This window comes from Squalius cephalus, assembly GCF_949319135.1.
Source record: "Squalius cephalus genome assembly, chromosome: 24".
In the NCBI taxonomy this organism is placed as follows: Eukaryota; Metazoa; Chordata; class Actinopteri; order Cypriniformes; family Leuciscidae; genus Squalius; species Squalius cephalus.
The window spans coordinates 27,543,609-27,569,682 of NC_137145.1; the positions used below are offsets into that span (position 1 = coordinate 27,543,609).

Consider the following 26,074-nt stretch of genomic DNA (forward strand, 5'->3'; position numbering starts at 1 on the left):
AGCTGATTGCAAATGCATTTGTAGGAGCTTCCCTTTCAGATGCAATATTTATGGGAGGAGAGTATCTAAATGTTTGCTGTAGTCAATGTACTGGTATTTGTGCCATTATTTAACACCCAAAAAAGCATGTCTTAAGCCAGTTTGCACCTGTGTTGCCATCAGCCTGACTTTTGTCTTCAGGAGTCGCTTGTTTGTATATGCGGATAAACACTCGGTTGGAGCACGTTCGACTCCTGAAGGGAACTAGATGCACTCAGTATAATGCATTTGCGTTATCCCTGGATTAAGAAGCTCTGTTCTTGTTGATTCTCTCCCGACGGACAGGAATCTAGCGTTTACACGAGTGTGTTCTGCTCAGCAATCTAATGACCTAATCTACTGTTTTCCTCTGCGAATCGATCAAAACTAACTTTAGCTGGACAATAACTTTACTAATAAGCCTTTATATAAGACAATAAGCCAAATAGACAATTCACCTTTATTACTAGAGCTGCTGTAAAGCCAAAACAATCTCTGTTACTTTAATTTCCTATTTTCACTGTAAAGCTGCTTTGAAACTGTCCATATTGTTAAAAGCGCTGTATAAATGAAGGTGACTTGACTTGAATATAGAAGACCTTGCTATAGAGCCATTATTACCCTAATGTAGAGACTCTACATTATCTTTCATGGACCTCTCCTAAGGGAGGAGTTCAAAGCAACCATTGCCAAATCAGCACAGAAATGGAGCAGGTTTTGGTTAACAGGAAAACAGAAATCTGAAACCACTCTCTCTGTTGCTTGTTTCATGTTGTGCGCTAAGCAGTGCTTGATGGCTTATGTATACTTTTTCTGGCTAAAATACTTCAGATTAGGTGTTAGGATGGGCACATGTCTGAGGACATCCTTCACATGCCCCCAAGGTGAGAAGGGCATTGATCAGTGGTTGTGGGCAGAGGTTTATTGTCTCTGGCATCTCTCTGGCTCCACTCTGAAATGCTGAGATATCTTTTTCCAGGGTCAGCTATATTCTCCCCTATGTCTAAAGTAGAACTGTATAGATTCGCTATACCTTATTTACCTCCCTCCCCAACTACTGTTGTGTCTTGAAGTAGGGATGTATGCTCCCCTTGGGATGGGTAATTTATAGGCCTCTCTAATATGACCCATGTTCAAGAACATGACAGGTAGAGGTAGACTGCCTGTGTGCATCCCTCCTGGTTATCTATTGCATGCTATAGTTAGCACTAGAGTAAAGCGCTAGCTATAGTGTGTCCTGGAGAAGTACCTATATTTTATTCAGGGTTGAGCTGCTCTCTCCCAGTGTACTGGGATATGTTATGTACGGCATAAGCTACTCTGCATCCTCCTTGGGGATGGCTTATGATGGATGAACTAAAGAAAAAGCAGACTGCCTTTCTCTTGTCTGAGACCCATCTCCCCTTTGGATGGCCTTAAGGGTTGATGCTAGGTGATTGGAGTTATGTAGGGCCGTTTAGATTTTCTCTACTTCATTTCCCTCCCTCCCCAACTGCTGTCGGGTTTTCAAATCGGGATGTCGCTCCCCTTTGATGGGTGCTCTACTGTGGCCTGGCTTTAAATGCTAACAAGTAGAGGAAGTTCGTCTGCGGGGCTTCCCTCCTCGTTATCTGTCACAAACTATGGACTAGTGCTAAAAGGAAAAGACGAAGCGCTAGCTAAAGCGGATCTTAGGTAGAGTATACCTTTACTCAAGGTTTATTCAAGTGTCGGTGTTCGACTTTGAAAAGCAACGTCTCAAGCTACGACTGTAACCCTGGTTTCCTGAGAAGAGGAACGAGACACTGCCATGCCTTGGGCCTGCCTCAGACAAAAGAGTTGATGACGTGTATTACAGGCACCCTGTGATACTTAACAGCGCTCCGCTTGTGACATCATGGACTGTCGTCAGCCAATAAATTGGCATGTTTTTCACACATGCTTCAGACACCGGTCATGCTAATGGCGTTCCCCATAGCATCATTTCAAGACACAGTGTCTTGTTCCCCTTCTCAGGGAACCAGGATTAGAGCCGTAACCTGACACGTTTGATTAATTTTAGTACTTGCCAAGGCAACATTTCTAATTTTCTTTAGATGTACATTTTTTCATCTAATATTCACATTTTATTTTAGCTTTATTTTAATTAGCATAAAAGATTTTTAATAGTTTTAGTTAACAATATCAACACTGAGAATGACACTTGTAACAATTTCTTGAGAGTGACCCTTGGCACAGGTTCACAGGACTTAGGTATCCATGATGACTAGCTCACTAAACATGTTGATAAGCTGAGAGTAAAGTCAGTTCATAACCTCTTGAGCCAGGTGGTGTGATGTTGTCTGCGACAGAGCTTGATACACTCATCTCATCTGTTCCCGAAAAAGTCAAAGATGATGTGAATGAGGTCAAACCCGATCTCCCCTAATAACTAACATGTGTCCAGACTGATGGATGTCAACCCTGTCTAACTATTGTCAGCTAACTAGCATCCAACATAACAAAACTAGATTAATAAAAGCTAAACATGCAAAGAGAAGGAATGGAAAACATAAAAAAGATCTGATCTGTCTGATCTGACTACCCGTTGGTCAAGAACACAAAACCAAAGCAACAGGAGGTAGCGCTGATTGAGCATGCTCCAATCCAAGCACAGACAGGAAGAGGAAATAGACGTACTGTAGAAGCTGGCCATTACGTAGCTTTGGCAGCGATCACCAGTAAACTCATTGGGGCACCTGAGAGGGAAAGACAGAAGTCACAGAGAGAAAGAGAGGAAGACAGGAAGTGAGTTTGACACCCAAAAGTCCCCCTCACACACGCGTGTCTCCGGTGTTGCTCGCTGAATGTCTCGCAAACGTCCGCCTGGGTTCCAAGAGCCAATTAACAGTTTAGACATGACTAGTCTCTGAAGAGTGGGGAGTATCTCTGGGGTAAATGTTGGCAGCCCATCGTGCACCTGTCCACATCTGACGCCGGGACAGATGGGCGGCCTGGCAAACTCTGACAGTAAGAGTGCTTTCTAAATGGCGGAGGTGGCGAGGCAGCGCAGAAACAGCGGCGATGGAGTGTGTGTTTGGGGGTGAAGGGGGCGTTCACTGACTGCACATACGTTTGGGGTCTACGACTCTCACAGGGTCTCTGGTATGACAGCGGTTCCCTGTGAATCCTGGAAGGCACCTAGGTTAGAGAGAGGATGAACACAGCACAACACATCACATCACAACACAACATTACACTACAACACTAGACAAACACACGCATGGGTCATGATCGGTTCAAGAACAGGGAATATTCTCTGCTCTTCACAAACATGAGCTGCCCCTCTGGATTCACTTCTGCTGTCAGGTCATCATTTCACTTATTTTATGGTTAAAAAAGAAGAAGAAGAAGAAAAAAAAAAGGTCAAGGGTTGAGATTGTTCCAGTCTTGATCTTTCAGCTGACCAACTGCTCTCTGATGACATTAAGAGCACTCAAACCCCTGCCACACACCCACACACAGCCGTAGAGCTCCAGCTGTTCTCCTGAAGGGGCTCAACAGCAGGGCAGCTGTCTTTCTCAACAGGCCCTGGTGTACTTCAAGTGAAATCAGAAAAAAGAACTGGTGTGATATTTTAAACTAAATCTGGCATTTCTTGAACTTTCTGGCAAGTCAAAATCTTCAAACTGCCATTGGTCCATGGCGATGATGCAATAGGTAGGTGTGGCTCTGAGGCTCCACCTTCTTTGGTGTGGAAATCTTCTCCAGTTTATTTCTTCCGTTCAGTTCGTCAAATTAAGACACGAGTGAAAACATGAACAATGGAAAGCGACATTAAGTGCAGTATAAATAAACGAGACTTGATGTGACTGGAGTGCTAAATCGCAGAGCTGGTGCAACCACATCACTATGATCAGATGCTGTTTGTTACTGAGTGGAAAGCGTGCAGCACATATTCATCCAAACGTCGCTGTCAGCAGCGTGGGTTGCATTGGGATGTTTACTGAGAGTATACCTAACCCAATCTCACAGGAAATCAGAACAATTTTATGAGGTGTCTGTTTTATATCAATTCATATGATGTGAATTTTATAGAAAAAGGGAGTATGAAGTTCCACCCAAACCCCAGAACATAACCATCACTGGGGCATAAGCAGATCGTACAAAAACATACGAATGAAATTTATTTGCCACCAATTCTCTAAAATGTAAATTAGTTATGATTTTCTGCAACTTGAGATTGTGTAGGTATTCTGGTCCTCAGGCATTTCAAACTGTGTCAGATTCATCAAAAGTGATGAGAAACCTTAACAAGAACAACTCGATATGTCGCATTCCTTGAAGAAAAGGTGAATGATGCTCGACATCCAACAGTCGCTTTGATGCTGGGGTGTTGTGGGTGGTTGCCAGGGTGTTGCCAGGTGATAGTCAAGGATTACTGGGTGGTTGTCTCCAATGAAAAAATCCATCCTCTGTGATCTTCTGGTCTCTAGATATGCCTCCTTCAATGTGCATCCGTAATGCAGTGAACATCAGTGCATCCGATTTCTTAAATCTCCTCAACATGAGGAATTATTCATGTCTGGAGCACAAATGCTGCAGGATGATGCACACACTCAGCTTTAATCTTAGTTTCAGAATATCTGATCACACTGTTATGAGCACTAGTACAGTCATACTTGACTTAGCACTAATTCCACATGTTGGTTAAGGGTCTCGTGACCACAGATGGATGGCTGAGATGGAAGGCTCAGAGATCTCCAGTCCCTGAGGAGCGCTGCTGTCTGTCTCTCCACTGCAGTGCTTACTGATGAGAACAGAGCCCTGACATCAGCACTACGGTTTGTGCTTATTCACTGGATTGGACAGTAAGTCATGCACGCAGAAAACCTCCGCTTGCAACATGGTTTTACATTTACATTCATGCATTTCATACTTTATCCAACATTGCATTGAACATATTCATTGTATCACTCCATACATTCCTTGAGAACCAAACCTTGGTGTTGCAAATGCAATGCTCCACTGTTTGAGCTAATAGGTCATTCATTAATTAAACCTCATCTAAGATCAGTAGAATGACAGTGACTAGCAGACTGAATGTCTCAGTGTTGAACCTGTAACACACGTGCGGATGTGAGCTATACCTGCAGAGGTGTCTGATGTTTCCCGGCGTGACCTCCAGCGTGTAGCATTTCCCTCCGTTCACGCAGAACTTTCTCTCGCTCTCGCTGCAGGGCGTCATGTGACTGGAGGTCTTGGCCGAGGGAGTGGTGCTGGTGGCCGCTGCACAGAACAACACAACACATAAGAGCACTGAGAAAGGAGCAGGTTTACCCCAGAGGATCTTATTCAGGTGTAACACTAATCTGAGATCAGGAATTAAAAAGCATCTGAACTGGAGGTGCAGCTCGTGACATGCACAGTATGTGTGTCTGATCCAAACGACCTTTACAAAACATCTGCTAAATATTAGAAGAGACGGGCTATTTTGAGCTATTGATCAGACTGAAGTAAATGCAGGGTCATCGCATTTCACTACAAAAAGAATATGAGTGCACAAGGTAGAGCAATCCTTCTCAACCAAACAGTGACTTCATTACGCGGCTACACAGGTAAAAGATGAACACCAATGTTTCAATGTTTCAAATACAGCAACTTACAAAGCAGCAATGGACTATCATGCAACATACTAATTTAGTTTAAAGCAAGTGACAATTTGAAAATGAAAACAGCTCAGGCAACCTCGTAAATGTCAAACTATTTCAGACAACATCAAATAATATCCCTGCATACCTGTAACATTGCGATAATATCTGGATATGTGCAAGCGCATGACTCCGGTGTGTCGATAGCCAGTGCGATGACAAAGTGTTTCCCCGAGCACTCTGGACCTACAGCCTTCCTCTGCACTTCCCATCTGCAAAACCTCTGCCCGTCAACATTTTTAAATGAGCACCTCTACGGCAGCGCACGAGTTCACTGCGCACGTCACGCCTGGCATTGAGTCTCTAACACGTCATCAGCGCAGTGGTGAGCGGTCACACTCCGACCAGCGTGAAACACTAGAGCGCTTCACTGGACTGAAGGTGCACTTCAAATGATAAAAGCACATTTTTAAAAATCTGTTCTGTCAGATATATAACATAAATGAAATAAAAGGCTACTTTAGTGTACTTAAAGAGAGTGTTTATGACTGTTTCTTACACTTAAGTAAACGTATTTTTGTAATAATGTGAAAGTAAAGGTTTAACTTTAAAGGACATTTTACATCATTATGATATAATAATCTTTTGTCATGTTCTAAAGATATACAATTATTCTCTTGATAATTTTATTCACTATAGTTAGTCACTATTGTGTAATTACATTTAAAGTTAATATATTTGAAATGTACTAAATTGCAACTTTATCATTCCAAATGTGTAATTACAAATATATTTAAATACATGACATAGAGGTATCAATAGAAATGACATTAGTTTACCATAAAAGCTTGTCAGTACCATATTTCAACAGAAAAAAGAAGTATGAAATTTAATATTTGCACAGTTACACTTTAGAATATTGTTCCGTCAAATAATGAGTAACTACACAGGAACAAATGAGTAACACATTAGTAACTACTATTAACTAACAAGAAACTGATTAATTAATTAGTAGTAATAGCGCTCAGTTTAATGAAAGTAGTTCACTATTAGCTAATCAATAACTACTATTTTACTATATACAGGTTCAAAATTAATGTGAATAACACATAATGTATAGTTAATTCTAAAGTGAAGATCATGGTAACTCATTAGTAATGAAGTTATGGTGAGCGTTTGAGGTTTTTGTAAGGTTTTGGAGAGTAATTCCTTCCAGATTATTTTGGTAACACTTTAGTCATTACTAGTGTGTTCCCATGATGTTCACTTTAGAAAAATTATCCAAATAATAAGTAATTTCTTTAGAAGGATGTAGTAACACTTGAGTCATTATCAAATTATGCGCATTACTCATTTGTTCCTGTGTAGTTATTCATTCATGAAGGAACTGTATTATAAAGTTTACCAGATGTACTTATGTCCCAATTAAGTGGGTCAAAAAATCACTGTAACGCTCAACTAAATGCATTTAATATAAATTGAAACTATAATACATTTGATTTAATTATAAATAACATGCAATTACATAACTTAAGTATATTCTTTTAAATCATATTATTTCTGTATTACGTACTTTTTTTAAAAGTATGCTTAAGTGCACTTCTTTTTCTCAAAGGAAACAGTATCAGTATCGTTCTGTCCACACACACACACGCACACACACCCACAATCCTTCTGAATCTGTCACCATTCTGAGGAAGGGACGGTCAACCCAACCGTGAATTCCTGACGAGAACCTCCCGAAGCGACTTCATGATCACACACTAATGGCTCTATTTTCTGCTTTAAGCACCAAACCAATTCCACCAGGAAATATTGATGGCCATCTCTAACCACCTCTGACATCAAGTTACTCTCGTTTATGGGCCGGAACACGAGGCCACATCCGGCCGTCCTGACTTCCCTTCCACACTGTCAGTGCGAGACATGAGCCACTGAGCGCTGGGGATACTTCAAGGCTAGAATAAAACTCAGCCTTCATCCTGACAGATAATCCAGTTAGTTTCGTTGTGATTTCATAGGTCACAGACCCCATCAGGTGACCACTGAAGCAGGAGACGTTCTGCCTTTGAGCTCAATGTAATTCAATCTTTACCATCCGAACTGCTGATGTTTGAGACAACCAGAACCGCATGAATAATTGACAGCGTAACAGATTGCTTTTGTCCCGTTAATCTAATTGCCGTTTTTCACTCCCATTAAACCTGCAGCATTAGTGATCAGGCACATTTGATCATCCGTCACATAACAACAGAGTTCAGTGTTTTCCGAGGAAGGGAAAGTGACGTGCATTTGCATATGACTGACCATCAGTGCCTGAAAGAAAACGCCGAATGAAAAGACTGTAAGTAGAACGACAAGACTTTAAATAGACACTATTCATGTGATGTTGGCATCTTGGCATCCTGCGCTCACATTGACGGGCACCTCGGTGAAGTGGAAGTGTCATCAAAACAGCAGGAGAACATCTGAGTCTTTTCAAGGTGACAGAAGAGACAGAAGCATATTCATTCAACTCACGTATGAGCACATCTCAATGCAGTCGAAGTCCGGCCGCAAACATCAGTGACGAGCCAAGGAGAGAAGTGAGGGAACATTGGATTGCTGAGGGAACTTCATGCTTATACTTGGGTCTTTTTACATGTTAATGAACTCTGACCTGGTCATAAAGAAGTTTTTGTTAATCTGCAAGTCTCTGTTTACAGTGGTTAAGAATTGGCATGGTAATGTGGAGTTGACACATAACTATGGACTTTCTGTTATCAAGATCTTAGGGCTAAAACTAGAGATGTACCAATGTATCGGTCAATAATCGCTATCGGCCGATTAAAGCTATTACTATCACTATCAGCCGATTGTTTAAAAACAGCCGATGATCAGTGCTGATTATATTCTGTCAATCAAAAGGGTGCGGAAAGAAATTTTGTTTAGTATTGGTGCATCTCTAGTTAAAACTAATATGAATATAAAAAGGACAGTGCATATCTTTCACTAGTTCATTATAAATGTGACAACTGGATTTTGAAAACACAAATATTCCATGTGTCTCTTAATTACAATGTGATCATAAAAGCGGCATGCATAGTAGTTAATAGTAAAGATAAGAAACATGGTAAAACTCGTCACACCACTGGGCATTTCAAGTTCCAAAAAGTATGTAATGTCACCTAAGTTTGCAGGTTTCTCTGTCGGTGAAAAGCTGCAAGACGCAGTGAGTCTTAAAATAAACGCTCCCTAAAAATAAGGTGCAGACGCATCCACTGCAATGCAGCAGCGCTCCGGTCTCGTTCCCGAGCGAGCGCTTTCAGGGGCACTGCTGCATCGATTTGGTTACATTTCATTTTTTTTTGCTGGTGGGAAGAAACCAGAGACGCCAGCTCTGCACAGACACTGCATCATCATCATTCATGCTGCAGTGCAAGCCTCTGTGCTTCTGCTGGACCAGCAGTTTCTGCAGCGGATGAGGACACACACCCTCACAGCAGGCCAATACACTCGAGTCGCTACCTTCACACACACGGAGGCATACCGTGTTCTTTGAGAGGGGTTTGTGGTCTCAGGTGTAGAGACTCAGTGTTCTGCTGACTCATACTGCAGGGCTGATGTGACTCAGGGAGCGCTGTGTGCTCAAGGCACAGCGTATCTGACAGCTTTATCTTTCAAACAATGCTGTGAAATGTGTGTGATAACAGCATCTGCAATGTACAGTACTGCTGTTTGCTTAAAGGCTAGAATCAGCTGAAGACAGTCTCTGTCACAAAACGACCCCCCACCCTTTAATCTATACTTACTGAGCAGTTTCACTGTCAACAAACAACTGTGAGTTGAAACGTTCAGGAATGCAATACTAAAACACAGCCCTAAATCACTCCTGGGAGCAACGCTACTTGCGTACTTGGCGTATAGGGAGGACACACAGGTTGAAGATGAAGATTATGAGCCACACAACATGTTCATGTCACAGGACATAAACTCAATCTTCAAACAAATGAAACACAGAGAGGCAACTGAAGGGATAGTTCACGCTAAAAAAAAGTAAAAATTCTGTCTTCATTGACTTGCTTCTGTTGCTCTTTTGCATGCAGTTTTATTAGAGTTAACAGGGACTGAACTGTTCAAGCTTCAATGCAAAAGCACCATGAAAGTCAGTTCCCGAAGCTTACAAGCATCAAATTGTCATTTTTATTTTTAAAAGAGCAACCGGTACATTATCACAATGTTCTCCTTTTCTGTATCATGTAAGAAAGAGAGTCCGGTTATGAGTAATCGATGAGAGAATTTTCACTTTTGAAAGAACTGCCACTTTCAGTTTCCAGAGAACTAAATTACTCTCATAGTAGATAGCAGAACAGCAGAACAAACTGGATCGATACAACAGAGAAAGCCTAGAATTGCACATCTCCAGTCTGCCAGTGTTAGTTCTGGCGTGGCATGATTCAGAGAGCTGAGGAAGTGTGTCTGATAATACACACACACACCTCACCTCTCTCACAGCTTACCTGATTCACTTCACACATGCCCAGTCAGCGCTGCAGCAATGCCCTCAGAGCTCTGTTTATCTGTAACCACGGCAACCATGCATTTGACGTCTCTCTCAGCATAACCAGAGGGAAACTAATGTGTGTCTTGAGCAATGTGTGTAAAGAGCAGAACTCATCGCTGCGGGCTGTGAAAAACGCCAAGGACTTCTCGTGCGGCACGATTGTTCTCTGGGAGTGATTTCCTGTTCTAATGGACCTGTACGGACATATAACTTTAAACATTCTTCAAAGGTTTTACGTCAGCAAACCATACACACTTTAAATTAGAGAGGAAGTTTTTACAAAAGAAGCAGAGTGACTAATTCTGAAGCAAACCATTACAAACAGAGACACTGCATTAGAAGGTTGTTAAACACACTTCAGCGCCCTGATGATTATGTTTACAGATGTCAGACGGAGAAACACAGCTGTTTCTCATTTTACACCTCGTTCGCACATGAGTTTTTGCTTTTGATATGTGGCTAGGGATTGCTCATCATAATTAGTAATAATAATATCAACATTTTTTGAAGGGCAATCTCACTTTACTAGTTAGTATTTAGCAAAGCGTAACCATGACAGGATTGCCTGCTTGGAGAGAGGGCTGACTGATGACAACAGACCATAATGATCTACTGGATAATATATAGATGCCCCCAAACACTTCCTGAACAAAATTAGGAATTAATTAAACTTATTACACGAATTACAACATTGCTGTGATGTTGACATGTGTACAACCAGGGTGTGATTTGTTAAAAAAACAGAAGACAGGATATTTGAAGGATAATTTCAGCCATCTAACCCCACAATGTGTTTTCTCATCCTTCTAAAGTCTAGGATAAGTCTTTAGTGTCGCACATGTTCCCACATGACTGTGGCTCGTCCACCAGCTAGACCAGAATAAACCAGCCTGGATTTCATGCCAGTTTATGCTGGATTTTTCACCAGGGTATATTCACAGTCTCATATGCTATTCAACCTCAGTCTCTGTGATCTCTAGGTATGAATTTGTAGATCTAGAATATAAACGTGAGCACTAATAACATGAAGTTTGAACAGCACAAGTTCAAGTTAAAGAGTGTGAGGTCGTGTCATGGTCCAGCAGGCTGAAAGACCAGTTAATGACTGTCCTGCCACAGCGGGAACGCCACCGGGATCAGGGAACAGATGTGTGAGGAAAACCCTTTTGTTTCCAACATCTTCAAAACAATTAGTCTCACCAGAGCTGTGCAGAAGATACACAGACAGTGACCCTTGGAATACTCTTTGAGACCAATTATTGATACTGTGAGTGGCTTCAGCATTAATAATTACAATGAAAAGATAAGTCAACTGTAAAAAGCTCTCAAATCACATGTGCATTGTGCATGATCTTGCTGAGCTAATGAATGGTTTTGGCAAAGCTGCAGGCGTCCTGATCTACATCAAGAGACCCTAAAGAGAGCCTGAAGAGAGCCTGAAGAGACTCTGAAGAGACCCTAAAGAGACCCTGAAGAGACTCTGAAGAGACCCTAAAGAGACCCTGAAGAGAGCCTGAAGAGACCCTAAAGAGACCCTGAAGAGCCTGAAGAGACCCTGAAGAGAGCCTGAAGAGCCTGAAGAGACCCTGAAGAGAGCCTGAAGAGAGCCTGAAGAGACCCTGAAGAGCCTGAAGAGACCCTGAAGAGCCTGAAGAGACCCTAAAGAGACCCTAAAGAGAGCCTGAAGAGAGCCTGAAGAGAGCCTGAAGAGAGCCTGAAGAGACCCTGAAGAGCCTGAAGAGACCCTGAAGAGACCCTGAAGAGACCCTGAAGAGAGCCTGAAGAGACCCCGAAGAGACACTGAAGAGACCCTAAAATGAGCCCGAAGAGACCCTGAAGAGACCCTGAAGAGACCCTGAAGAGAGCCCGAAGAGAGCCCGAAGAGAGCCCGAAGAGACCCTGAAGAAAGCCAGAAGAGACCCTGAAGAGACCCTGAAGAGACCCTGAAAAGAGCCCAAAGAGACCCTGAAGAGAGCCCCAAGAGACTCTGAAGAGACCCTGAAGAGACCCTAAAGAGACCCTGAAGAGACCCTAAAATGAGCCCGAAGAGACCCTGAAGAGACCCTGAAGAGACCCTGAAGAGACCCTGAAGAGACCCTGAAGAGACCCTGAAGAGAGCCTGAAGAGACCCTGAGGAGAGCCTGACCCTGAAGAGACCCTGAAGAGACCCTGAAGAGACCCTGAAGAGAGCCTGAAGAGACCCTGAGGAGAGCCTGACCCTGAAGAGACCCTGAAGAGACCCTGAAGAGAGCCTGAAGAGACCCTGAGGAGAGCCTGACCCTGAAGAGACCCTGAAGAGACCCTGAAGAGACCCTGAAGAGAGCCTGAAGAGAGCCTGAAGAGACCCTGAGGAGACCCTGAAGAGACCCTGAAGAGACCCTGAACAGACCCTGAACAGACCCTGAGGAGAGCCTGACCCTGAAGAGACCCTGAAGAGACCCTGAAGAGACCCTGAAGAGACCCTGAACAGACCCTGAACAGACCCTGAGGAGAGCCTGACCCTGAAGAGACCCTGAAGAGACCCTGAAGAGACCACATCAAGACCGAACCTAGGCCAGACCTCGTCTGAAGAGAGAAGGAGAACGACTGGCAGGTGAAGGGAAAACATAAAATAAAATATAATGATTATTGTCAAAATTGACACGTTATAATGGTTGCAATTATGAGAAGGTTAGGAATACTTAAGATGCTCCTGAAGAACATCTACCCATGATTCCTTAATCCTCATGGACACCTACAGTAGGCAGTTTTTCCACACAAAATCTAGGGTTACACTATTTCGATAGACATCCTACTAGGGCTGGGTTAAAAAATATAAATTTCTCGATTTGAATCAATTCTCATTTTGAAGAACCGATATCGATTCTTAAATCCCAATAATCAATCTTTCAGTGTATGCAGTTCGTAAGCTTGTAGAGCACCTCCCATACAATAAATCACAAACCTTGTGCTTTGTTACACATGATTATGAAACAAAGTCTCAGCTTTTAAATTATGTCAGTTTTATTACAAAATTCAAACAATAAATGCCTCAATTCAAGCGGAGCGCACGTGACCTGATCATCTCTTCTGCTTTATTCGTTACAACACCACATAAACATGAATGAACTTGATCAGAAGGAATGTTGAAAGATACAGAACAACTTACTGAAATCCATATCACCGGTAAATCAGTGTTTTAACCGCAGAAAGACGTCAATAACAATGTCACGTAACGTCACATTTACATCAGGAAAGCCATTCAATGACCAAAAACCCGATAGTCAGCTATAAAAATGATTTAGAGAGGAGGATTTTGCTAAATATATGCATAGTGCTCACATTGCTTATTCACTGTATTTTTACTCAAACTGTTCTTCAATATTTTATGTATGTTTGCATACATCATGTTTATATGACAGCCACTATTTAAATGTTTATATTTAAAAAAAAGAACGAAACATGTCATTAAAAATGCATTATTATAATATTAACGTTATTAACGTTTAATATTATAGTGATGTACCAACTATGGTTCCCTATATAGTTTCAGCATTAGTTGGGAGAGATTTTTTCCTTGAGGAAGTTTGCCATACACCTGATAGCAATTAATCGATATTGGATCGAGTCGTTTCGCAAGCTTGTGATTCCAAATCGTATCGAATCGTGTAATTGGTGTCAATGCCCTGCTCTACATTATACTAACTATAAGTAACTTTGCAACTACATGTCAACTAACTCTCATTAATTTTCAACTACATGTCAACTAAATCTAGTATTAGTAGACTGTTATAGGTTATAGGGTTCGCTGTTATAGGTTATAGGGTTCGGGTTAGTAGAATAAGTTGACATGTAGTTGCAAACTTGTAGTCAGTATGTCTGTTGAGGAGCATCATAATAAAGTGTTAGTAGATATTAAGCAGACAGTCTACTAATACTCTAATGAGAGTTAGCTGACATGCAGTTGCAAAGTTACTTATAGTCTAAAATGAGAGAATGTCTAAATTGGACAATCAAATGAAAGTGTTACCAATGGAAAGTTATACCACCTTCTAAGACCTGTCTCAGTTTGGCTTAAATCTGAGGCAACATTCCATGTGTTTTTCATGGATACGGTGATCCCATATTGTCCAGCTGAAACAAGTTCAGCCACAGGATGCTATTTTGTAAACTTTTACTACCATAGTAAGTTCACTGATGTGACATGGCATAACAATTCAGTGTCTCTATCAATGTTAATATTCTGAAACAGCCAATCCAAGGAAAGAATGGACTATATTGTGGTAACCAATTATGGTAACAAATCAATCCAAGGCAACAAGACACTAGATCACTGCTAACGTCTGATATACAACATCGATATATACAGTATGATTTCTCTGAAGAGGGAAGGTATTCAACCAAGGCTTTTGTTTCTAGATGATATAAAGGTATATACAGCACTCCCCTGATTAAACAACTGAAGTCTTGCTTCTGTGAGTCCCAATAGTAAAGCATGTGCTTTCATAGCTTATTTTCTGATACTAATGCAATTACACACATCTTCTCAGCACAGGCAATTAAATTCAGTAAGTCAACCATGACAATGAGCAAAAAACAACACAAAAATGCAGAAAGAAGCACTGATTCACAAAGAATATAAGATATGGACACATTGTTTCTTCAATGTTTAGGTAGTAAACTAGAGCTTGTGTCATATTTTCAAACTCACAGTCAATGAACATTAGACCTACCGAGTGACATTGGGCAGGTCATTGTGCTCAGTGTGTGTGTGTGTGTGTGTGTGTTGTTCTCTATGGGGTTTGAGATGTTTACTGTGAGCTGTTGAAGCAGAGAGGACAAACAAACACAGGCTCACTGGTGCCGAATCCCTCATGAGAGACACATGTCCTGCAACACCACGTCACACTACACATCACGCCTGTACACTACACATCACGCCTGTACACTACACATCACGCCTGTACACTACACATCACGCCTGTACACTACACATCACGCCTGAACACTACACATCACACCTGAACACTACACATCACGCCTGTACACTACACATCACGCCTGTACACTACACATCACGCCTGTACACTACACATCACGCCTGTACACTACACATCACGCCTGTACACTACACATCACGCCTGTACACTACACATCACGCCTGTACACTACACATCACGCCTGTACACTACACATCACGCCTGTACACTACACATCACGCCTGTACACTACACATCACACCTGAACACTACACATCACGCCTGAACACTACACATCACGCCTGTACACTACACATCACGCCTGTACACTACACATCACGCCTGAACACTACACATCACGCCTGTACACTACACATCACGCCTGAACACTACACATCACGCCTGAACACTACACATCACGCCTGTACACTACACATCACGCCTGAACACTACACATCACGCCTGAACACTACACATCACGCCTGAACACTACACATCACACCTGAACACTACACATCACGCCTGTACACTACACATCACACCTGAACACTACACATCACGCCTGTACACTACACATCACGCCTGTACACTACACATCACGCCTGTACACTACACATCACACCTGAACACTACACATCACACCTGAACACTACACATCACACCTGTACACTACACATCACGCCTGAACACTACACATCACGCCTGAACACTACACATCACGCCTGAACACTACACATCACGCCTGTACACTACACATCACGCCTGAACACTACACATCACGCCTGTACACTACACATCACGCCTGTACACTACACATCACACCTGAACACTACACATCACGCCTGAACACTACACATCACACCTGAACACTACACATCACGCCTGTACACTACACATCACACCTGAACACTACACATCACGCCTGTACACTACACATCACACCTGAACACTACACATCACACCTGAACACTACACATCACACCTGAACACTACACATCACGCCTGTACACTACACATCACACCTGAACACTACACATCACGCCTGTACACTACACATCACGCCTGAACACTACACATCACACCTGAACACTACACATCACGCCTGTACACTACACATCACACCTGAACACTACACATCACGCCTGTACACTACACATCACGCCTGAACACTACACATCACGCCTGTACACTACACATCACACCTGAACACTACACATCACGCCTGAACACTACACATCACACCTGAACACTACACATCACGCCTGAACACTACACATCACACCTGAACACTACACATCACGCCTGTACACTACACATCACACCTGAACACTACACATCACGCCTGTACACTACACATCTCGCCTGTACACTACACATCACGCCTGAACACTACACATCACGCCTGAACACTACACATCACGCCTGAACACTACACATCACGCCTGAACACTACACATCACGCCTGTACACTACACATCACGCCTGAACACTACACATCACGCCTGTACACTACACATCACGCCTGTACACTACACATCACACCTGAACACTACACATCACGCCTGAACACTACACATCACACCTGAACACTACACATCACGCCTGAACACTACACATCACGCCTGTACACTACACATCACGCCTGTACACTACACATCACGCCTGTACACTACACATCACGCCTGTACACTACACATCACACCTGAACACTACACATCACGCCTGAACACTACACATCACACCTGTACACTACACATCACACCTGAACACTACACATCACGCCTGAACACTACACATCACGCCTGTACACTACACATCACACCTGAACACTACACATCACACCTGAACACTACACATCACGCCTGAACACTACACATCACGCCTGAACACTACACATCACGCCTGTACACTACACATCACGCCTGAACACTACACATCACACCTGAACACTACACATCACACCTGAACACTACACATCACGCCTGTACACTACACATCACGCCTGTACACTACACATCACACCTGAACACTACACATCACGCCTGAACACTACACATCACACCTGTACACTACACATCACACCTGAACACTACACATCACGCCTGAACACTACACATCACGCCTGTACACTACACATCACGCCTGTACACTACACATCACACCTGAACACTACACATCACGCCTGTACACTACACATCACACCTGAACACTACACATCACGCCTGAACACTACACATCACGCCTGTACACTACACATCACGCCTGTACACTACACATCACGCCTGAACACTACACATCACGCCTGAACACTACACATCACGCCTGAACACTACACATCACGCCTGTACACTACACATCACGCCTGTACACTACACATCACGCCTGTACACTACACATCACGCCTGTACACTACACATCACACCTGAACACTACACATCACGCCTGAACACTACACATCACACCTGAACACTACACATCACGCCTGAACACTACACATCACGCCTGAACACTACACGTCACGCCTGTACACTACACATCACGCCTGAACACTTCACATCACGCCTGTACACTACACATCACACCTGTACACTACACATCACGCCTGAACACTACACATCACGCCTGTACACTACACATCACGCCTGAACACTACACATCACACCTGTACACTACACATCACGCCTGAACACTACACATCACGCCTGAACACTACACATCACGCCTGTACACTACACATCACGCCTGTACACTACACATCACACCTGAACACTACACATCACGCCTGAACACTACACATCACACCTGAACACTACACATCACGCCTGTACACTACACATCACGCCTGAACACTACACATCACGCCTGAACACTACACATCACGCCTGTACACTACACATCACGCCTGTACACTACACATCACGCCTGTACACTACACATCACACCTGAACACTACACATCACGCCTGTACACTACACATCACGCCTGAACACTACACATCACGCCTGAACACTACACATCACACCTGAACACTACACATCACGCCTGTACACTACACATCACGCCTGAACACTACACATCACGCCTGAACACTACACATCACGCCTGTACACTACACATCACGCCTGTACACTACACATCACACCTGAACACTACACATCACGCCTGAACACTACACATCACGCCTGTACACTACACATCACGCCTGTACACTACACATCACGCCTGTACACTACACATCACACCTGAACACTACACATCACGCCTGTACACTACACATCACGCCTGAACACTTCACATCACGCATGACATCAAGGCTAGATTACTGTAATGCTCTACTGGGTGGTTGCCCTGCACGCTTAATAAACAAACTACAGCTAGTTCAAAACGCAGCAGCTCGAGTTCTTACCAGAACCAGGAAGTATGACCATATTAGCCCGGTTCTGTCAACACTGCACTGGCTCCCTATTAAACATCGCATCAATTTTAAAATATTGCTGATCACTTACAAAGCACTAAATGGTTTAGCTCCGCAGTACTTGAGCGAGCTCTTAACGCATTATAGTCCTTCATGTCTATTGCAATCTCAAAATTCCGGCCAGTTGATAATACCTAGAATATCAAAATCGACTGCTGGCGGTAGATCCTTCTCCTATTTAGCACCAAAACTCTGGAACAGTCTTCCTAACATTGTCCGGGAAGCAGACACACTCTGTCAGTTCAAAGCTAGATTAAAGACACATCTCTTTGACCTAGCATTCACATAATACATTATAGACTTCTATAATTCAATGTTAGGCTGCATAGATTAGGTCAGCCGGAACCGGGAACACTTCCCATAAATCCTGATGTACTCGTTACATCATAAGAAGAATGGTATCTACGCTAATTTTAGTGTCTTTGTTTATCCCGAGGTTTTCCCGCAGCCTGCCGGATCCGGGCCGTATCCAGATCTGACGAAGGACCTTCGCCTGGACCCGATGACAACGCAGTGCTGAAGTGCCAACTAGTCTCTCCCTATGGAGGATCCCTTTACCACTCTACAGATAAAGCGTCGTCCCCGAATTGATAAAATAAAATACAATTCTGTATCAAAACTATAAGGAAACACCAGTACTTTGTTTAGGCTTGGTCTGTAGAGAATTACAAACCTGCGTATATTCAAACGCACATAATGAAACCAATTCTTAATGCGCATGTGAAGCCATCAGCGTTTATCACAGGTTCGTGTTTAAAGTCTGTGTAGAGAGAATGGTGTCGTCTTAGCGGCCCCTAATTTAATAACAAATGATTGTTGCGACGGAAGCGAATCAATCAAAACTAACTTTAGCTGGAAAATAACTTTATTAAAGAACCGCTATAAGCCAAAACAATCTGTTACCTTAAATTATATGTTTATCTCTGTAAAGCTGCTTTGAAACAATCTACATTGTTAAAAGCGCTATATAAATGAAGATGACTTGACTTGACTTGACTTGACTGAACACTACACATCACACCTGAACACTACACATGTTATTTTTTTTTTATCATTTCAAAATGGAACAAACTTCTTTTTGTCAAATGTTTTGGTTGTAACTTTCTTTACAATAAAGAACCCTTGCTTTGATATTTTGTTCTCTAATGCAATGACATTCCAACAACTTATTGGTTTTTGCACAGAATTGAGATGTGTGTAAAGCATATGAAGCACACACATTAAAGTGTGCAGTGATCAGGAGAGAGGGTGATGGCATGTTTTTGAGTAATCTCAGATGTCTGCTCATTAGCTTTCAAATGCTCATTAAGCTCTCAAACAGAGGAGGAAAACACACAGAAAGATGTGTGTTATGTGCACGGCTGGGAAATCAGACGCTGCTCAGAGGGGAATGTGATTTCCACACGCTCTGCTCAGACACAAACACACGCATCAGTGTGTGTGTGTGTGTGTGTGTGTGTGTCTGTGTGTGTGTGGGTGTTGTTAATGAGACTCTGAAGGTGATCGTTAGGAAAACCCAGTTCAGCTCTCCACAGATTCAAACATCTCTCTGTCAGTGAGCACTATTTCTGCTCCATGATTATATATAAAGAAAAAAACATTGACTATTTGAGATTATTAAGATATGATGCTTCAGATTCAGAAGAACCCGCCATCATGTGACGTTCACACATCCAGTAGATGAGCTGCTGCTGGCGTAGCGTTTCCGGTCTCGCTGACCTTGTCCATGTGCATTGTAATATAAGACTGATGTGCATCTCACCAATATCATTATGCAGCAGAGACTCATGGGACGTCTGTTCTCAGGAGTGTATCATATATTCGCTGTACCCACAATGCCTTTGGCAATCCATTCAAAGCCTGTTACCATCCACCAAACAAGGTCATGAAAAGACACATGCGATATCTGCATATTCATGAGGTTTCTTAGCTAAATTTCCTGCAGTCAGTCCAGGGCCTTCAGAGGGCCACATCACATGTGAACATATGTATGTTCCTCTGCAGATACCATAGGCTCCACAAGACATGACAAAGGAGAAATGATGTGCACAAGAAGTGTGAAATCCTCCATCAGACACCTCGATATCACTGAAAGACTGTTGTTATCAGTTTCAGATCTACATGCCAAAAACCACAAGGAAAATAAAGTGACCAACCACAGTTATCTTGTTTTTACCGGATGTTTAAGGGAAACTTGATCTGAACATATCAGCAGAATATGGGTTAATGACTTAAAGGAGTGTGTACGATAGAGAAAAATCTTCTGGACAAATCTCTGCCAAGTTTAAATGCCCTCTTTGTATTCGTGCTGGTCTCATTTTCTAGAAAAGTCTACATTTAAAATATATGTGAGTGAACACATCTTAATCATATTTTTAAAAGTGTGTATGTGTGTTAGTGTGTGTTTAAGATTTAAATAAATAGTTAAAATGTGTGTGTGTCTGTGTGTGTGTGTGTGTGTGTGATTAAGTGAGTGAGTGTGTGAGTGCGTGTGTGCGTGCATGTGTGTGTGAGTGCGTGTGTGAGTGCGTGTGTGCGTGCCTGCATGTGTGTGAGTGCGTGTGTGCGTGCATGTGTGTGCGTGAGTGAGTGTGTGTGTGTGTGTGTGTGTGTGTGTGTGTGTGTGTGTGTGTGTGTGTGCGTGTGTGCATGCATGTGTGTGTGTGAGTGAGTGTGTGTGTGTGTGTGTGTGTGTGTGTGCGTGTGTGCATGCATGTGTGTGTGTGCGTGTGTGTGTGTATGTATGTGTGTGTGTGTGTGTGTGTGTGTGTGCGTGAGTGAGTGTGTGTGTGTGTGTGTGTGTGCGTGTGTGCATGCATGTGTGTGTGTGCGTGTGTGTGTGTATGTATGTGTGTGTGTGTGTGTGTGTGTGTGTGTGTGTGTGTGTGTGTGTGTGTGTCTAACAATGTGCAACTGTGTGCTGCTCAAATTTTGACAGGAAAAATTGATGCAAATGATGTTGATGAAAACCTTTCAGCTAAAATCTAACGCAAGGACATTTGTGAGGCGGAAGCTGTTCACTCAAAGACTTTAAGGAGTCAGGACAGATGTCCAGCATATATTATCAGAAGACAATAATTTATGTGCTGAGTCACTGGATCGAACGGGCCATTAGAGGGTTCTGTTCGGGACGGCACCGTTACCTTCCTCATAACTGCCAGATGCCACTTCATTCCAGCGTAATTAAATCAGAGATGTTTGCCTCAGCTGGTCTCTCTCCATTACAGTAATGAATTCATCAACCCCCCCATTTCACAATCACATCTCTATACACTGTTTGGATTTAGATTTGGATTTGGTGTAGGAATGGAAGGGGTTAATAACACTCTGTGATCAATGCGATGTGAATTATCAAAATTAAACTTTACCTTCATGCTAGACTGAATGCAACACAGCTCTTCTGAGATCCTGCGATGGGCTTGATGGAGAAAGAGAACTCATTGTGGTGTCTGAAACACGTTGTTGCCGTGTCCTGGGGTGTTGTGTGTGTGTGTGTGAGACTGCTGCTGAGACTTTATGAGCTTCATGAAACATTTCAAACCACGTTCAGATGGGCCTCATGGGACAGGGAACGCCTGAGACACAGCTAATAAAAGATGATGTATGCTTACATGTTGCATGCTATTATAGCACATTATCCCCATTGCCAATTCACATTTATGTGCACAGGTAAAGATGCATTATAATTTGGGTTACTCTCACACACACTCACACACACCAGACACGTGTCAAAGCAGCCGGAGCAACTTTACTCTATTTACGGATATGACGGGACAGGCACAGACGAGAGACGTTTGTCCCGCGAAAAACCATCCTAACTCTAAAATATCAACACTATAATAGACTTACCATAGTGAATCAGGGTAAGACAAAAACAGGTGTTGGAAGAAAGATTGATGATGTATTGACTCAATTAAATTTAGTTAATTTTGAACAAAAAAGTTACATAGTGTACCTTTAAGAAAATATTTATTACGTGGGTTTTGTAAAATAAATCCTTGAAACCAGTTGAGAAGAACTATGATAGTGTATAATAGAAGTAATCAAACATTGGCATTTACATCACATGGCCAATAAAACACAACAGTGGCTGCAATTAAAAAGACGAAACCTTTGCTGTCTTGCTAAAACACAATCCATAAGACATGCATTATTGGAGGTAAAAGGCGTCGCTCATCTACTGAGAGCGGGGCGTGAACTCTCTGTGAACCTCATCACACGGAGCAAAAGCAGCACGAGAACAGACCCAGTGATGAAATGAACAGCTTCACAGATTATTGCTTAATTAAAACAGATAGAGTGAAAACAACAGTAAGTGTTCTCGAAACATGAAAACTGATAACTGATATCAAAATCACAGCACAGAAAGAAGTCTTATTTCGTTGATAAGTAATACATCATCTACATTATGTCTTCGAGATCTGATGGCAATGGTGATGAGAACGCGTGAAATGAGTCTGTGACATCATAAGGAAGACATTTTAAAAGGTTGGTGAGACACATAGCACTGATCGATAAAGCCATCAGGAGTCCATGGGAAGTTATTCATACATTATTTAATGAGTTCACAGAGCTGTGCATTTATTATCAGCACGCTTTACGGGATAGAGACCTATGGCTTATGTATGTTTACTATCATGTACAGTACTTAGTGCTATGCACCATTTCACTGTCTACTAGCATAAGCTAATGTGTTCATCAATACTGTATCACAGAGCAGCACAGATTTAGTGTGAGCAAACAGAAGGCTGAACCTGAATTTCCTTACATTTGATTAAAAAAATCAGAATCCTAAAATATACAACAAAGGACCCAGCCATCCAAACTATAATGCCTCTGATCACTAATCCCAGGGAAAATGTACGGACCTCCAGTGCTGTTACCACACATTGTCAGCATTGTAGACAGACCAAGCCTGATTCTTGGCTTTAGTCCCACTGAAATACTGCAGTTAGATCTGAATCATCAGTCGTTCGCACAAGGCATCCTAAAATATATACGAGAGCGAAGACAGATAGCGCTGCCTGTCTATAATCCAGGTCAGCAGTGAGCTCTGATGTCGGAGGCTGAATTGTACCTGAGCTCAAAGACACTAGACCAGTCAAATGACTAATTCAGAGTCAATCTTTTTCTTCTCCATTCTGTCACTGGTGGAGTTTTGGTTCCTTGCCAATGTCGCCTTTTTTTGCCTTTGTCGCCATTGGCTTTTGGCTTGCTTAGTTGGGAACATTTAATTTAATATTCAACAATATTATTGATCTCCTGCATTGACACCATTATATAAGAACTGAACTGAGCTGGACGATGACATCACGGTTTACTCCAGAGTGCCTATATATATATATATATATATATATATATATACAGTATATATATATATATATATATATATATATATATTAGGGCTGTCAAACGATTAATCGCGATTAATCGCATCCAAAATAAAAGTTTGTTTTTACATAATATATGTGTGTGTACGGTGTATAATTATTTTCTATATATAAATACACACACATGCATATATATTTAAGAAAAAATTGTTATTTATATATAAAATATTTATATATAATATAAATTATATATAATATAAATATATATACACAGTATATACATGCAAATATTTCTTAAATATATACATGCATGTGTGTGTATTTATATATAGAAAATAATTATACAACGTACACACAAAAACAAACTTTTATTTTGGATGCGATTAATCGCGATTAATCGTTTGACAGCCCTAATATATATATATATTACTAAATTAATAACAAAAATTCATTTTTGTTTTTTTACAACAAAAATGAACCATCACTGAACTTTATTAAACTGTGACGCTATTTTCTTCTAGACACAAACTTTGTTGCATTATTTTCCTGTGATCTCTGTAAAGCTGCTTTGATACAATCTGTACTGTAAAAAGCGCTATATAAATAAAGGTGACTTGACTTGACAAGTAGACTGATGAAGCTGTGACTTCTGTCTGAAGGAGAACTGTGTGAAAGACCTTGCGATTCTGTAGAAAATCCTCCATGTACTGGTGTTTTGAGGAGCTCATACCAACACACTGATCTGAAGAACATTCATCAGGAACTTAGTTCATCTCCAAATAACTATTTAGCAAACTAAGATTCCCATACGTGCAAACAAAAATCGTTCTTGATGGTTTATTTGCTAAACTACCAAATGTGAAAAAGTTTACAAAACTCACATTTTCTCACTACAAATCTCACTAGATTAAAACTCACTAATCTAGCAAAGGCAGCATTACTAGGTTGGCCCACAGACGGCATGTGTACCAGTATTCAGGACCATTACAGTAATCCAGCACTGTGAGAATCAAGTCAATATTACTCTACACAATCCTCTAAAACAACATGCAAACAACTGCAGCTTGGCAAATACAATTGACAAAATTCACTATTTTCCACTTACAAGAGAACAGTGTTCATTGTTTCCCATTAAACAGCAAAAATCCCTCTGTATTTGGGAATATTGTGCAGTAAAGCAATTTCTATTTAACAAACTATTTCTAACAAACTATTGAAAAAACTTAGAATCATGGGCTTTTGAGTGCTAATGCACAGAACATGTAATGGATTAGTACAATGAAGGATGTAAAATGATGTGAATTGCATGGTTAGAACATACAAGCATCGCATAAATGCAACCGTGTTGCATTTGCCTCTCATTATATTTCTGTCCTGATCTTTCATTTCACAAAATGCGTGATGTATTTCATCAGGCTCAGAATCACTTTAACTAAAGCTTCCTTGTTAGTCAGCTGATCTGCTGTCTGTTATTGATTTAGACTGAAATGTCCACAAAAACGATTGCATTTCCATTTCAGACCCAGACGATTGATCCCAGTGCTTGCAGTGGGAGGGTCTTTGAGCTTCCCAGCAGCACTCGATCCCAGCAAACTGAGCATCCGCAGCCTAATGAAGCACAACGCTGGGGTGAAGTGAGGTTATGAAGATCGAGGCATGGAAGATCCACCACATCGAAATTATAATTATTATAATTTAACACAAATTAAAAATGTTAAATTAAGCTGTTAGGGATAGACGTACAATCCCTTCAGTAAGTTGTACTGTTGTGTACATTGATTATACTGTACGGTGGTACATTTCCAGCCAAAAAATGTCCTGCACAACTTTGTTTTCATTCTCATATTAAATACTGTGTCCACCCTGACATCACATTCTCCATTACCAATATTTCTCCATCACATGTAAGGCTAGAAGTGTGATTTAAGATCTCCCAAAGACATCCGGCAGCTCTTAATTCTGTAATAGCTCAGTGTTTCACATAAGCAGCTGTCTTAACCTCGGACAGATGAGGTGAGATAATGCAATCTTTTAAATGGATTAAAGTAGAAATCTCAGTCCCAGAGAACTGAAGGGCTTGGCTCTATATTTGCATAATGACTTGCAGACACATTCTCAGCATCGCTATCAGGCTGGCTTCA

General features: G+C 41.8%; 1 protein-coding gene across 12 annotated transcripts in view; it reads right to left on the reverse strand.

Moving 5' to 3' along the window:
• The window catches only part of nrg1 (neuregulin 1), an 87,193-nt gene that overhangs the window by 12,399 nt on the left and 48,720 nt on the right, over positions 1-26,074 (reverse strand). For 9 of the 12 annotated variants that reach the window (XM_079862240.1, XM_079862244.1, XM_079862248.1 and 6 more), the window contains 2 exons: positions 5,127-5,265; positions 2,677-2,735 (listed from right to left, as the gene is read on the reverse strand). In XM_079862240.1, coding sequence (XP_079718366.1) covers positions 2,677-2,735; positions 5,127-5,265 — 198 coding nt within the window. Of the gene's footprint in view, positions 1-2,676; positions 2,736-3,109; positions 3,178-5,126; positions 5,266-26,074 lie in introns of all 12 variants that reach the window. The other 3 variants (XM_079862246.1, XM_079862245.1, XM_079862242.1) reach the window with 1 other exon arrangement.